The sequence below is a fragment of the Alligator sinensis genome, unplaced genomic scaffold (genome assembly GCF_000455745.1).
Source record: "Alligator sinensis unplaced genomic scaffold, ASM45574v1 scaffold402_1, whole genome shotgun sequence".
Lineage (NCBI taxonomy): Eukaryota > Metazoa > Chordata > Crocodylia > Alligatoridae > Alligator > Alligator sinensis.
Genome location: NW_005842089.1, coordinates 996,443 through 1,012,713, shown reverse-complemented (window position 1 = coordinate 1,012,713; position 16,271 = coordinate 996,443). Strand labels below are relative to the sequence as shown.

The window sequence follows — 16,271 nt, the reverse complement described above, 5'->3', positions numbered from 1 at the left end:
CTTTCCTGCCCAGGGCAGGGGGTTGGACTCGATGATCTATTGAGGTCCCTTCCGACCCCAACGTCTGTGAATCATAACTCCTGAAAGAACCATCATCATCAGGATGAAAAGAAAGGTCCCTTTTCCCACCCTTTACATGACAGAAGTGGTCCCAAAAGCAACAACAGCAAAGTCAAGCAGCTCGTCGGTGGGGTTTGCACAGCGCCCTGCACCGCAGACTCTTTGTGCACAACTGGGGAATGGCTACAATGGGCAAGATGCCAGCGGCTCTCCGGGGCTCTTCCAACCTTGATTTATGTACTTCTACTTTTATTTCCCAGCCCTGATCATTGTATTTCGAAGGCTTTTCCCTTCACACACACACTCACTAAAAAAAAAAAACCCCTAAATACCCGATGGCTCTCACAACACAAGTAATAAGAGCTGTCTGTAATTGGAGACTTCTGGGGTTTTCTTTTTTGGAAAGTCAAGCAGAACCGAAGAGTAGAATTAGCTAGGACTGCACTAAGCCCTTAATGGGATAAAGACCTTCCCATTAAAATATGATGTAAATTCCATTTGGGAAATTTTATGGTCATTTAGTGATTACAGGGCAGAAAAATCACGCTGCTGAGGCTGTATTTCCATCTCAGGAGCCTGCGACCGCACAGACCGCGTGAGCCCTTTTGCACCCAAACCCTCTGCTAGTGAACTGTGTCACTCGCCCAGCTTGAGCGCAGCCTCTACATTTCAATGCCCTCCGACGGACACACAGTGCCAGAGCTTGCAACAGCAACATTCACTCGGGTATTTCCGTCTCCTCTCGGCCCAGAGGCAGAGGGTGAATGTACTCTGCTGATGACAGGCGGACGGCTGCAGGGAGCCAACGTGCTGTGCCGCGGAGCTCCCAGCCCTCCCCAGCAAGAGGCACTCGGAGCACCGTCTGCCTCGCGTGGCACGCACCACCAGTGTGTGCAGGGTACGTTCAGACCTGTGGGCAGCGAAGGGGTCGGTGCACACCCCAGACGGAGGAAACCCAGCAATCACAGTCCGAGCCCTGCGTGCACCAGCAGGCAGCATCGGAAGCCTGCAGCTGGCCTGCTGCATTTTGCTCCACACCAGAGCAGAGGAAATCCTGCAGTTCCTCTGTTTTTAATGAGAGCTTTGAACGAATCCAAGAGTCAAGGGAAGAAGGCCATCGCAGTCACCCCCTCGTGTTTTATTTGGAGATGCTGCGCCCATATGCCCCGGGGTCAGGGTAACAGTTCATCATGCTGACAGTGCCCAAGAGCAGCTCCGAGGCTGGCTGTCAGCGGGGACCTGGCTCTCTGGCAGATGCACAGAAAGCAGCCGCAGCCTTTGGCACCTGAAAGCAGCACAGGGGCGACATAAGCACAACAGCCAAGCGACCAGCAAATCATTGCTAATAAAGAGATGCAAATGGCCCTCATTAGGTTTCAGAGTGAACACAGCCTTATGATGAACAGGGTGGAGATAATGGCTCTCGGGGTTACTATTTTGGTCCTTCTGAAGTTCCAGGAAGACCTTGCTGGACAGGTTACATTCCACTCGCATGGTCTAGCTAACCACGAGGGCGAGAAAAAATGTTTGCAACGACAGCTGAGGCTCTGAAGCCCAGCGTTGTTCCTGCAGCTGCAGGGCTGGAGCACATGCCGGGCTCTGATGGGAATACAGTCCTTGTCTTGGCAAAACTCAGAGTGCATCCCACTTGCATCAGAAAAACAGATGCCTTTAGGAGGCGTGGACTGCCTGCCTGGAGCTTGTACACGGCTGTGGATACAGGAGGTGCCGTCCCCTGCCAAGGGTTGAACGGCTTTGTGCCAGGAGCCGATACAAAAATTGCAAAGCGACCTGGGTGCAAGGGGTGTGACAGGTAACAACATCTCAGCTGCAGCAGCTAAGCAAAGCTGCTTTTGTCCATCATTTTATAGCACTGGATGAAGCGAATTTCAGCTCGTGAAAGCTTGTGCTCTACACATCTGCTCTGGTTTCTCTATAAAGTGCAAATCTATGCTGCCTTCTACTCGGCGTCGAACTACGACAGCGATCCATCTCCCTGCTCTGCAGAACACAGGGCCGTGCATCTGCGTCCTCTGCTAATGCGATGTCTCCAGGCATCGGTGTCTGTGGCCGCGACAGGATCTGAAGCTACTGACTGAGGATGAGAAGAGCTGACACCTGAAGACCCCGTCTTAGACTTAGGACAGTCACAACGAGGCAGCGAGGAGAAGGAGATCCCGCTGCCTGCTGCATTGCGCTGCGTTAGCGTTTTTGCAGGGACTCGGGTAGAACAGGATCGTGGTTACATGCCTAAATACCGTGTAGGCAGCCACTGGGCAGATTAAGACCCGACCTCTCCATCAGTGCAATCCTAATGCAAACCCATGTCACGGCCTAAGTGCCTCTCGCTGGCAAGATTGTAAAGAAGACAAGAAACCACAATCGGTGGCCCCACCTGACACGAGATCTAATCTGGAAATGCAAAATCCTGCCTCTGTGCTTTTTGCACCCCCACGCGCAGAGCTGAGCCTAAAAAGCAAAAAGCATTCTCAGAATTATGAGCGCTCTCGGGGGACGGAGCCACAGGAGGCACCGACTCGGCTGCAGACACCAGGGAGACTGGCTGGCAGCCACCAGACAAAGGGCTGCAAAGGGAACCCAGCCCAAAAGCATTGCAGTTGTTCCCAGGCGCAAGAGAAGAAGGAGCCAGGAGAGTCGAGGAAAGTGCAGGCACCATCTCATGCATCCACACCCTGCCTACCTAACCCCAGGGATGGGAAAGGGCTTAGCGGAGCGGGGGTAGGAGATAAAGCTGTTAATCATTGATTTCTCAGCTCAGTGGCTAAAGGAAAACAGCATCGGTTCTGGGCGCAACCCAAATCGAAAAATGTCAGCTCCTTGAAGAAGAGGGAAGACATAAAAAACACTGCATTTCAGGGCGAAATCTAGTTCTCCAGCTACCCGCCCAAATAAATGTTTTTAAGTGGATTTTTGCTGTTGGAAAGCAAGGAGAGGTTTAAATCTTTATTATGAAAAAGGTAGCTCCATTTTTAAAGGTAAAGACAATATAGTTAATTAAAAAGGAAAGAAAAAAAGCCAGGGCCGTTCTTCAGAATTCTATAAAAGTTTCTAAACAAGTATTAAAGCTTATAAAAAATTTCCCCTTCGTGTTTGGCCTGAAATGATTCGCCCGGATTCACAAAGATTTTGTCGCCCCACAACTATCTTTTCTAGCAACTCATCTGTTTGCACCAAAGAGTTCACCTAGCCCAGTGGTCCTCATCCTTTTGAGACTCACGGCCCCCCTCAAAAAGTCTCAGGTTTCCACTTGTATTTTTAGCTACGGAAAATAATAATAGAGCAGCTTTTCTGTTGCAAAGAACTCGGAAAGACCCAAGGGGGTAAGAGCGTTTCTAAAACTATGGATTCCTATTTAAAATCTCAGGGTGTCTCATGAATCACGTTTGCATGCTCCACAGCGTTAACATCGTGTAGCATCCTGCAGCACCCTTGACGGCATCTCAAAGCACTGGTTGAGACTGACACCTGTTACAAGTGGGGCTCGGGCTGTGAAAGACAGCCCAGAGCAGCAACAAGAGATCTTGAAGCCTTCCAAAACACACGGAAGGAACAGTTCCCGTCGGAACTAGAAGTGTAAAAACGGATCGGCCACCTGCTCCGGGACATCGAATCCAGTGACAAAGAGCCAGCCCTGACCATCTGCAGCTGCCTCTCGGGAAGCAGGTCGGAGGTAAAGCAAAGCAAGTGCAGGTGTCTGTCTGGGCAAGCAGCTCAGACAGGCCCTTTCTTGGAACAGCCATTTCCACCCCAAGAATGCAGAAGGCAGCTGCATTGACCCTGCAGAGATGTTCCCCTCTGGGATTATAAATCTGGCTTATTGCCTCTCAGCAGCTCCCGAGCAAAGCACGCACTGTTTCCACATCCCAGTTTGTTCTCCAACAGCTTCAAGTTTTGCAAACTCAGCCTGGGGACCATAAGACCAAGCGAGTCTGTGCATTACCACAAGCAACAACAGGCCCCAGGACAAACTGGGAGGATGCATGGGACAGTAGAAAAGCTCCTGCTCTTGCAGGTATGCGAGTACTATGGGAGAAAGCTCACCAGAAGCAATAAGTTCCTGGAAGTCTTCACAGGTTCCCCCGTCCGCCCCACCTGAGCACAAGGCTGGGGAGACATTTTTACCATTGCTCTTCTGATCAAGGGAACATCTCCAGCACGGAGGGGCCAAGGAGACCGGCAAGGAAAGCAGGAGAGATGCAGAGCTTGCCTCAAGTGAACAGTTTTTTAGCTGAGACTGTTACAGCAGTGGGTGGGGAGGGGGGCAGCAAGCCATAGTCCAATTCTCCTGATACAGACACCTTCACACTTGTGAACCGTCATCCATGCCCATCCGTTGTCTCCGGCCTCAGAGGACAGTGTCTCGGAGACACAGCCCTACAAAGCTCTGCAGTCACCTCAGCCTTTTCAACCCGCCAGCAACGAGGCAACAGAAGCTGAGACGGACACTGCTCTGTGACTCGTAGCACAACAGAGTCCTAGGCATGACCATGCATGCAGGTAATGGGGTCCTTCTTCAGTCAGGGCCCTACCTGCAGGTCAGTGGTAGGATGCACAGTTTGAATGCTTTGGTGCATTTCCAAATCCAACATCAAGCCCTGGGCCACAGAGCCCTGTCACATCAAGTTATTCCAGTGAGAGAGGAGAGGGGGAAGGAGAGACCTGCCCATTAGAAAACTTCCTTGGTTCTTGCCTCTCAAATCAGTTTAACCAAATGATCTTCCCTGGTGCAGCGGGCAGGTACAGCTCTGTCAAGCCTCAGCTAAACAGCCACCACCCCGTTGGAAGGAAACGGGCTTCTCCTCAGATGGACAAGCCCTAACATGTCACGCATGCATCCTGGGTCAAGCTCTTGCAGGCTGGGACTCCACACCAAATCGTTGGACTGCAGCCTGCCGCCCCCAGCGTGCCTGGCAGGAGGTGTTTCCCTTAAAAGCAAGATGCCAGCCCTATAAACTAATCTCAGGTTTAGCAGCGTCAGCCCAGAGGCATCCACAGAGCAGAACGTGAGCCCAGGGACGGGGTGGATGGGGCACACAGGCATCAAATCCTGAGCAGAGAAGGGAAGCTCACGCTGGCTTGCTTCCGTAAGGTTGTGACATGCGGTACCCGCCTAAGGGAAACCCCATGCAAAACCCCCGGGGAGGAAGGGAGCAGGGAAATCCACATATCACACAAAGTGCTTTGTGGTCAGACAGCCCAGTGCAGACTCGAGTGGGGATGCTGGGGAGGAGCACACTCTGGACGGAGACCAGCTAAGGGTGCTCCGGGCAGGGGAGGTGTGCGTGCTGACGCCAATACGGCGGATTCAGAGGGCCATTCTTGCAGTTTTCACCCGGCTCCCGTAGAAGCCACCTTCTCCCCTCACCGCATTTACTCCCCAGTTCCCTGCTGCTGTCTCCAGCTGAACAAGGCAGCAACTAAGATCAACTCAGCCTCCAAAGAGGCACTCCTTGGGTCGAAGCACGGTTTGACTGCACTGCTAGTCCGGAGGCAATTGCAAATGCTTGGCTCTTGGGGTGCACAGCACCCCACCAGGCATCCCAGCTGTGCCCAGCACCACGGCACACGCCAGGAGACCAGTGCCAGCTGCTCCCAGCCTGAGCGCGCACCGCGCCCCTCACTGACGCCAGCACAATCCAGCCAGGTTAAAAAGAGGCACTAAAGAGTTAACACAGGAAAAGTCCGGGCTGGAGAGCAGTAATCTGGAAATCAAACACCACGGCTGCCAGCGTACACACGTCATTAGCACACAGGCAGAGGTCACGCAGCGCAGCGCACAGAAACACGGCAAGACAGGGCTAACCCGGGAGCGGGTTTTCTACACAGGCCTCCCAGATCCCATTCACAAGCTCGCCACCCACGCGCCGCCTGCCACCGCCTTTTATACCCTTGCTTTATTTGGTTTCTATGAACACTGTGCTCGCCGACCAATCGGGAACAGGAGTCAACAGGAAGCGGAGCTTGCTGACAGGGTGCGAGTTAAATGGGCAAATGCACGGGAGACGGAGCGGGCCAATCGGAGCCTGCCGAGACACCAGGGCACGTCGCAAATCCAGCAGCCATTCAGAAGCGGCTTGTGCGGCCGAGATGGAGGAGGCTCTGGCCTAGTCCGATGGCTCCACTAGCCTGGGTTTCTCCCCACAGGGCCACAGAGTCGGCTCGTGGTCAAGACCCTGCATTGCAAAGGCACCTGCCAAAGCATCTCGGAGGGTTGCAGTGCAAGGTGCAAGAAGGGATGGTTGCAAATCCCTCGTGCGCTGCTAAAATGCAACACGCTGGAGAGGAGGGAAGCCCACCCCCCCCTCCCCACAACCACTTTAAATAGGAGAGGAAACGTGATCGGGCGCACAGCGGTTTCTTAAGAGACTTCAGGATCGGCACATCTGCCTCGTAGGAAAAGAGCTACGTCGTTTTCTAGCGAGGAGCCGTAAAGAGCTCCGCTTCTGCAGCTCATCTTAGAGGCGATGTTTCTCCTCGGAGGCAGGGCATGCTGGGGCACTGGCTCAGCCCTGAGTCAGAGGGACTTCCCCCCTAACCCCAAACTCCATTTCCTGCCGTGCCGACTTGAAGTCGCCCTTCCAGGTCCCAACCCAACCGGATCCTGCTGAGCTTGCATGACCTGACAGCCGCCAGGAGGCCGGGGAAGAAACCTAGCCTCTGAGCCCCACAAGGCTTTGTGCTGTGGTGCATTTTCCCCCGGGCCATACTAGTTGGCTGAGCAAATTCCCGTATGCAAAGGTGCAGCCCGTGGGAGTGGATATGGACTTAGATTAAGTGCAGAGCGACGTGCTCGAAGGACCCCAGCATGAGGAGTCAGGCAGAGCGACTGTCACCGTCAGCTGGTGGTATGGATGGGAAAGAGCAGGGTCTGGCGAGGTGGGTTTCCTTGACCGCCAGCTGCTCTCTCAGCTGTCCCCCACATAAATCCATAGCAGGAAGATGCACACACACATGGAGAGATTCATCCAGCCAGCTAGTCCAGGCTTGCAGGTACTCATTAGACATCTGACCCGAGTGTCCGACCCAGCATGTTTATCTGCCATCAGACACGGGGCTGCTGCCACCTGCCAGCCCTTCCCCACCCCCCCAGTCTCTGGTTTGTACCATGAATTGCTCCGCTGGCACTTGGAGATGGATTTACTGCTTGACCAAGGCCTTGGCCACCCTCCGAGAAGCCTTCTGAAACCTCCGGCAGGATCAGAAGGGCCCCAAAACATGCTGCCACAGCACTCTCCTCCATGCAGCTTTTGCACCCCTTTATGTGCAAGCAGACGTGGCTGCTATGTTTTACCCCGTAGTAAATGTACTCCGTGGTAAGGGGAGTCCGGCTGGCAACCATCCACTTTGCACTGAACCGAGCAGGGGAGCAGATGCAGGACACGTTCCACGTATTCATTTCCCCAGATAATAAGAGGGATCTTTCCCCTGGATCTGAGATTTACTCTGCAGAAGGACTCTGCTTCACTTTTACCAAGCTATTTATTGTGCAGTCAGTGCATCGTGCCCAATTTCAAAATGGAGTAAAGCACTACAATCCCAAGTGTAGACAAGGTTTTATAAGTCCCTCTGGACAGATATCAACACCCTTTAGTTCCACGAATGCGTTCTCATGCAGGCACCTTTAAACCTTAAACATCCCCCAGGAAAGGGCTGTGCCACTTATTAAAAATACTGTACATTTCCACCCTAACCCCAAAGGACTCTGAATCAGTACAAGAACCGTCTGTGGACGAGGGCTTGGTGTAACCGTACAAGGCAGCTCGTCCTTTCACATCTGAGCATGTCTGAGAAGATATGGGCAAGATGTCTCAAATTCCCTCCTGCAGGGAAGAGGGTCCCGTGCTGGAAGCCAGAGTAGAAGGGATCACTGTAGGTCAATTGCCAACATCCGGGGATCTTTACCCCATGTCGCTCGTATGCAATCATAGAAAAGTTGGGCTGGAAGAGATATCTGGAGACCATATCTAGTCTAACCCCCTACTTGACTCTCCCCCAGCAACCCTGTTGCTTCGCACCCACCTCTCTGTGAAAAGCAGCAGCCTGGAGGCCCAATGCTTTGCTCAGACCCCAAGCCCTGAAGCTGAAGTACTTGGCACAAGGATGCCAAAGACTTCCGGCAACAACAAAGGCTACCCCCAGACATCACCAGAAACCTCAAAAGCAGCCAGACGGGTGGCGGCGTGTGAGCCTGGCATACAAAAAGGACGCATGTCACCAAGACTAGGGAGTCTCTGCAAGTGAGAACAGGCCCTTGGATGCTGAGGCAGACGGCAGCCTGGAGCTGCTACATGGCCGCGCTCGGGCGAGGTTATCTGGTGCCAGCAGCTGGACAGCCTGGCGGGTGCTGATGCCAAGCCTCAGCAGGAGGTTTGCAACCTCTGATGGGAAATGCTTGCACCATGCACCCGGGAGGTTTCTTCCTTTCCAGCATAAGGATTCTTTGAGGGAGGGGATGGAGGGAGGAAGGGTGGGTGCTCTACGAACAATACTGTCGGCTTAGTCTGGCCTCCTCCCCATCCTGCCTCTCCTTGCAGCTGCTGCACACCCGACTCTATGATCTGGCGTCGGCTCAAGTGGCAGAGATAGCAAACTCGCCTAACTGGAGCGAACATCTAGAGCCGTCCACCCTGGCCTGGCAGCCAGCGTCAGCTACCTCGAGAGAGCTGGCACCTAGCCAGCTCCATTAACCCGGCACACACGAGCCTGCAGAGGCCGCGGCGGGTGGAACCAGCTCAGGTATTTCTGCAGCCGTGCTCATGCCCAGCCCTTCTCTCTCTGATCAACATTGGGAGCTCCCAACGGAGCTGACACCCGCTGGGCTGTCGCCTCTGTGCCCGGCATCACTGATGGACTGTCCTCTCCTTGCTTCCTGAATGGCGAAGTCGGCGTGACAGCCCCACAAGCAGGGGGTAGATTAAGGGCAGAAACCTTTTCTCCCAGCCTGCTGCTCTCACACCCCAGCACGAATCAGACGCTGCCTGGAGTCCGCGGTTTCAGGCTCGAGACTGGAGGGGAGATGCTCGGACCACAATGAGAAGCAAAGGGCTCAAACGCCAGCCCTGGAAATCGCGCCTCTGTAAATCACACGCTCCAATTCCAGCACGACGCGCAGCTGGAGCCTGGGGAGCCCCCGCGGAGCTCAGGCCCCGCTGCGGTCACGACAGCCCCTCGAGCCTGACAGCACACAAATCAACCACGCTTCCCCGTTTCCCATGCAGAGCGGTAGCAGACCAGTGACATGCAAGCCAGCAGCGGGGCACTGCCAGCCTGTCCTTCCCGGGGCTGCAGAGAGATGCCTACTGACAAGCTGCGTGACTAGAGGCTTCGCTGCCTTGTGCTTCATGCACTCCAAAAACCAGGGTAGCCGGGTTCTCCCTTGCCAGGGTGGGAAGGGAACAGGAGGGTTAGATAATGTCACACATCAAACTCCCTGGGTAAGGCTTGCTGTTCCTTGCCTTAGGGGTTGCCTTTGGTCGGCAGAGCCAAGCACGCATCCATGCACAACTTCCAGTCTCATAAATCCCCAGGATCTCTTGGTTAGTAAAGTAAAATCCCCCCCTGGACTAGCACACCCAGCATCGCTCCCCCAGGAAAGCCCCTCAGAGGCTGATGCATTAGCCGTAGCAGCAAAAACAGACCGCTGGCAACAACCCCACCAAACCCCCGGGCTTGCAACGCGACAGCTCTGGTCATAATTGCCAACTATTTCACAGCCACTGCAGCAACCACAAGCCCTGACCCTTGGAAAGGCCTGACTTCCAGCTCCCGGACCTTTGTGAACAGCTGAGCACAGCATCAAACAGAGCTGGAGCTTCACTACCCCGGGGGCTGCTGCCTGGGCTGCGATCTCCAGAGCCTACGGGGGCGACATCATGGCCACCGCGAAAAACCGTGCGGAGAAATGCAGCATTGCCACGCAAGGCGAAGGTCACCACACCAAAACGAAGCAGGTGACTGGCTCCCAAGCCATTGTCTGTGAGACGGCAGCAGAAAAGTGCAAGAGAAGCTGCTGCTGGTCCCAGAATGGGCTGAAGTCCACAATGCATTATGGTCAAGCTGAAAAACAGGGATGCCTGGTTCTGGGTGGTGCACGGGGCCTCCAGGTACATTTGCCATCTGCAAGGTCCTGCCCTGGGCACCAAGAAGGCCTCAGGATCCACCCCACTGGCTATTGCAGACCCTGGCCTGATCTTCCCTGCAGCACCGCAGGGTGGTATCAGTGGCAAGGAAAAACAGCGTGGGATCAGGAGCCCCATCCACGGCATCAGCAGCTGCATCCACGTGGAGACCAGAGTCTTACCAGACCCCAGGGTGCAGGGCACAGGAGCGCAGGCTGGACCAGGCAACGAGCATTGACGCTATCTCCCGACCAGCCCCGCACATGAGCCTGGCACCAGAGAAGCAGCAGCTCATTCAAAGACCCTCCCCTGTTACAGGTCTTCATGCAGCTGTATTTCCATAAGCCGAGTCCCAGCCCAGCACACCCCACCAAAATAGCTTTGCACATTTTTCCAGCCTTCTGCTCTAGTGTCATTTGCAGACCGCGAGAACCATGCTCCCTCCCGGCAGAGGCCCCCGGCAGCAGGAAGGCCAGATCCGGTGCTCAGAGCCGAGCCGCAAAAAGGGAAGTCAGAACGCGTGGGCTGGCAAAGCAGAGGCTCGCAGGCACCACTCACTCCTTCCGGGCTCGGGGCACGGTTTCAGCCCGTAGGAGGAGCAATGGGCTTTTGCTACCTCGTGGCTGGGGCTACAGGAACTCACCGCAGGTGTCCCCCTCCGCCCGGGTCTCAGGGCTGCATCCGCCCCTCATTGCAATGCTGGAGCTTTCAACCTTGCCTTTAGAGGAGCCAAGATCTGCTTCCAGGGGACCTGAGCACATGCCATTTGCCTCCTTTGCGATGGGCGCGATCCTGCCTCAGCACAGGGGTTTTCACTGCACGACTTCCCGACTGCTGGACTGCTCCCAGCTGCAACATGGCCATGTCTACGCAGTTTGTTTACCATGCCCAGCAGCTCTCAGGCCTACTGCTGCAGGCTGGTGGCCTCCTAAATCAGAAGCTACCTGGCCACATCTGCAAGGTTCATCATCAGGCTGGCCAATTAGCAGTGCTGAGCAACCACGCTAATACTTAGGCAGCTCCCTCCAGCTAAGCAGGGACACTGCATGGAAGCAGCTAGACCAGGGGTGGGCAAAATGTGGCCCGCCAGGCCATTCTATCCAGCCCGCAGGTCCCTAAAAAATTTAGAAAATTAATATACATCTGCCCCTGGCTGCCTGTCATGCGGCCCTCGGTGGCTTGCCATAACCCAGTAAGCAGCCCTCTGCCCAAAATAATTGCCCACCCCTGAGCTAGACCAAGCCTGGTTTTGGAGCAGCCTCCCCGATGCGAGTTTGAGGATGCCATTACTCAGGACAGTAAATCTAGCGCTCAAACAAAGCCTCCAGCCCTCCTTCCTGCCTTACCGCCCATCCTTTTAAAGCAAAATGTTAAATGTTAAAGTGAAACGTTAGGCTTGTTCTTTTAAAGCTTTCAGTCTGCAGCCGGACGCAGCTCAGCAGGTGCACTGGAAAGCAAGGTTGGAAAGTGCCCCCCTGCTGTGGCAGCACCTTAGGACATCAGGATGGAGAGAGTCCACTTCACCATCGCCCTCAGATCACTGCAGCCCAGCAGACCGAGGCTGACCTCAGGCTACAGAAAGCTTTTGCACATCTTGGTACGGCCAGACTCTTCCGTGCAAGATCAGCTGGAAATAGCAGGTGGCAAGTTTATCACCCCATCCGGACACACTCTCAGCTCACTTCCACCTGGCGAGTCAATCTGATCATCGCTGGCAATTTTGCAGGTGAAGCCAAAATGCTCCCCAGCACTGCAGGGGAGGCAGGGAGGGGAAGAAAAATAAAAGATAGCTGAACTCAGCATTAGGTGTCACACCGAGCTGAGGTGCTTCCCTCCAGAGCGGTTTGGGCAGATCGGTTCACGCTGGAGGAAGAGCTCTCTCGCCCAACATCATTCCATTTGCAAGCGTCACGCAGCCATATAAAGTTACGTGACATCTTAGGAAACTCCAGGAGGTACAAGACTATCCTGCGATGGAACAGGAATAACCACAGCCGCCTCATTGCAAAGATGGATGGGGTGCCTGTAAATATCCCCACGGGGAGCTAAAGATGCTGTGCCTGCCTCTCGGTTTTAATCAGGCCGTGACATGAAAGGGAAGCAGAGAGGAAGCTGGTTCTGCCAGACACCACTTGGCAAGTTTCCCCGGAGGCACAGGAGGAAGCTTCAGCCCATCCAGGAGGGCAGCTTGGGACACCTCCTGCCATGGCTGTCACCAAAGCACATACAGCCGGTGCAATCTACCCAGGTGAAAGCGGTTGTCCCAAACCAGGTGCCATCGGTACCAGACAAACACGGCAGCACACGGCTGTGGAGCTGTGCTCCCCAACCAGCAGGCCTTTACATGGAAAGCGTGCATGAGCAAGTAGGGCTGAAGATGGCACACGGAGGAGTGCCCAGCACATGGGAGCGGAGGTGTTCAAAGCCGACAGATGCTTTGGCCATTAGCTGGGGGCAGCACAGTGGGAAACAAAGGAAGCAGGAGAGGGGAAAAATGCTCGGGCCAGACGCAGGCTTGAAGAAGATCTGAACAGAGATGGAGCCGTCCATCGCAGCGTGGCAAGAGAAGCAGATGCTTGCACCATCTGAAAAGGCTCGGAGGCTTTCAGCGTGATGAGGAGGAATGGGCTGCACGCGTGTGCTCGGCACAGAGGGAGGACATTAGCAGCACAATTGTTCGGGGCAGGTGCTGGCTCTTCTCCAAAGCCAGTGTGTGCAGCCAGCAGCCTGGAAACCAGATGGTTTCAAAACCTCCTCCTCCCTGCCAGCAGCACGGAGCACGTTCTGCAGACAACGCGCCCCCCTCCACTCGACATCCTTCCAGGGGCAGCAAACCTCGCTGCCAAGGGGACGACCCTCGGGAATCCTGCTCCTGTCTGCAGCTCGTACCCCAAGGGGCAGATGCTGGTATTTTACGGCAGAGCAAAAGCCCCCACGTCCCTGTGCCTGCCGTCCTTCCACCTGCAACTCGAGCAAAGCAGCCTGCCCTAGGCCCAGGCATTATTGCCCCTTTCAGCAGCACGGCTGAACCCCTTTAACCCAGGAAGCCAGGGCTAGCATGCGCTTCTTGCTTATGAGTCAGCAGCTCCATTCAGCACCATTATGTCGCTGCTGATTCATCCCATGGTTACACAGCAAACAGGAAACACAAGTCCACATTCCCTCCGTTTAAGATGCAGCTCATTTAAAGCAAAGGCACGCTGCGTGTGTTGTTCACCCACTCACATGGGGCCTGACTCCAAGTTTCCTGTGCATCAGCCCTGAGGAAGGAAAGTCCCCCAAAAACCTGAATCCAGTTTATTCCCGTGACATAAGCAGCAGCCACTGAAGCTCAGGAGTATCCGGCACTGATCACAGGACAGGAGCAATCTGCCTGCTCCCACCCTTGTATTTCATTAGACAAGAGGATGCCCAGGACCATCGTCCACATGCTGCTTTCCTTCCCGACATGCCCCGCTCCCTTTCTTTTCCTCCGCAGCGATCTTCTAACCTCCCATTATGTCAGCTGCCTCACCAGAACGCGATCCCCTCAGGCCAGGGACCTTGTCTTCTTACTCAGAGGCAAGGCACGAAGCACACGCTGACGCCACATAAATAATACCAGCCATTACACACAGTCAGCCCGATGCAATGCGGGCGCTAAAGGAAGTGCAGGTAAGGCCTGACAGACACACTTCGGTCAACGTGCACCAGAGCTCACGGATTGAGCGCCGCTCCATCCAAAACATACACGAGAGCTCGGGAGGGCCGGCTCTGCCCCTGCATTTCCTCCTCGGCCCATGTGATCGCACCCCCTGAAGCTACATCACACGGCGCCCAGCCCACCACCAAAACGACGTACAAAGTTAGCCCCAAACTTTATGAAGCTGCAAGCATGATTTGCGCCCCCCGGAGACAGAAGTTTGCTGTCATTTCCCCCACTGACCTATTCATGCAAGGCAACTGTGAAGAGCCTGAGCCCCTTTTCATTGCATTTCTGATCATCATCATGTTTTTGAGCTGACACTTCAATTAGGACAGGCAAACAAATCTTTAGGGTTGAAAGGCAAACCATCCCGGCTGGCCCCTGATTTGGCTCAAATTCATAGAAGCATAGACATTCAGGTTGGAAGGGACCTCGGGAGGTCACATCTAGTCCAACCCCCTGCTCAAAGCAGGACCAGCTCTAATTATATCATCCCTGCCAGGATTTGCCAAGCTGGGCCTTAAAAACCTCCAAGGATGGAGCTTCCGCCACCTCTCTGGGTAACCTGTTGCAGTGCTTCACTACCCTGCCCATCAGAAAGTTCCTCCTAATATCCAACCGAAACCTCCTGTGCTGCAACTTGAGACCATTCGCTTTTTAAAGCGCTTTTAAAAGCACTGTTTTCTTTTTAAAGCACACAAAAATAAGGATTTTGCCTCATTGTAACGATGCAGGACAGGACACTGGAATGGATTTATGAAAACGCCGGTTACAGACTGATGCCAGCAGGGACAAGGCGGATGCCCCAGGTCCCCTGAAGAGGCACGTTAAGCGGGTCTTGACAAGAACTCAAACCTTGACAGGCCACAACGTCGCCTTTAAAATGAGTATTACAGCACTTTTATTTCTCCCACTGCCGAGAGAACTTTTTGCAGCTGATCAGGCTGAGCTCCACATGCTGTTACCAGCTCAGGTTTAGTTTTGTCTAAACTTTCCCAGCTAGATCTGCAGCGTCAGCCTCCCTCGTTCTAGACCCTCTAACATTCGCGGCCTCTCAGCCACAGACGGAAAAAGCACGCAGCCCATCTGCTGAAATGTCTAGTTTCTCTCTTCGACCAAAAAAATCACTGTGGTCAGCCCGCAAAAGCACAAAACCCTGAAAATCTGTGCAATGCTCTCTGTGAAGACAGGCAACTTGGTGCAAACGTTCATCACACGCAGGTCAGCAGGACCAGTCAGAGATTAAGCACGCAAGTGATGGCAGCTAAGCGCGCAAGTGATTTTTTTGATTTTTTTTTTTTTTAAAGGAGGATTTTTCATGTCCCGATCCAAATCAGCCAAATCGATTCCAAATCTGTGAGTCTGTCCAGAGCCATGACTGGCCCTGCTACTGGCAAACATCCTCCACCCCACGTGAGGCTTCAGATGCCACCTTCGGCAGGCATCCTACGTGCAGGTCCAAGCCTGGAGGCTCGGGGTTCGGATGCCCCCAAGTTTTGCTTGCCCTTAGCCATAAGGCCCTTGGAGCCAGCAAGGGAGGGGACTCCCATTTCCATAAACTGGGCTTAAAGCTGCTGCACCTTGGTGGGTGCTGGACCACGCCAGAAGAGCAGTTCTCCTGCAAAGCGGTTGAGGAAAACTGCTTTCTTGGACACGGATGCATGGTATTTCCCCTGCCAGGTTACGGCTTGCCCTCGGCCATACCTCCCAAACTAGGGAGGTGCAAGTGATGGCACAGGATTGTGGATGCTCAGGTCTCTGGGACGGGGCTCCAGTTCACCTCGCTGCTCAGAAAGCGCCCGCCACGCTCTTGGCTCCGCGCAAATGATGGCTGGCCGAGGGAGCTACCTGCCGGCACTTTCTGGCAGACAGCAGGACACTTGTGCAGGGAAGATTGGGCAACAACAGCTGGCCTCTGCTCTTCCCACTTTACATAAGACTTAATGACTCCGTGCAGCCCAGCTCCTCCAACGCACGGCTCCCCTGCGCGCACCACAGCCCCAGCGCGACCGCATCAGGACACGTCCCCCCGCGCGCTGATGCACAAGGCGGAGCTCCCCGGGGCCAGACATGCCAGGTCCCCTCCTGCTCCTGCCACCTCTGGGCACCAGCCAGGCTGGCAGGGGACCCTCCCGGCTGGAGCAGAGGGCGCAGCGCGGGCCAGGGGCGACTCCCTCCCCCCACCCCCGGCCCCGGCCCGGGTCCGGCTCACCCACCTCTGGGCAGGGACATGCTGGAGCGGAGCGGTCCTAGGTGCGGCGGGCGCGGGCTGCGCACATGTCCCGGGAGCGGAGTCCGGCCGCGCGGCTAGCAGCTGGAAGCAGCTGTGCGGGGGCGGGGCCAGATTAACATAGACCCGCCCCCCCCCCCGCACTGACGCCCCCATG

At 54.9% G+C, this 16,271-nt stretch overlaps 1 protein-coding gene across 1 annotated transcript in view; it reads right to left on the bottom strand.

Annotated features, from left to right (window-relative positions):
- MAP2K3 (mitogen-activated protein kinase kinase 3) overlaps window positions 1-16,213 on the bottom strand; it is a 46,693-nt gene extending 30,480 nt beyond the window's left edge. Inside the window, exon 1 of the mRNA XM_006023938.3 lies at window positions 16,101-16,213. Within this exon, the coding sequence (XP_006024000.1) occupies window positions 16,101-16,116 (16 nt within the window). The 5' untranslated portion in view covers window positions 16,117-16,213. The remainder of the gene's footprint in view (window positions 1-16,100) is intronic.
- Between the last annotated feature and the right edge of the window lie 58 nt (window positions 16,214-16,271).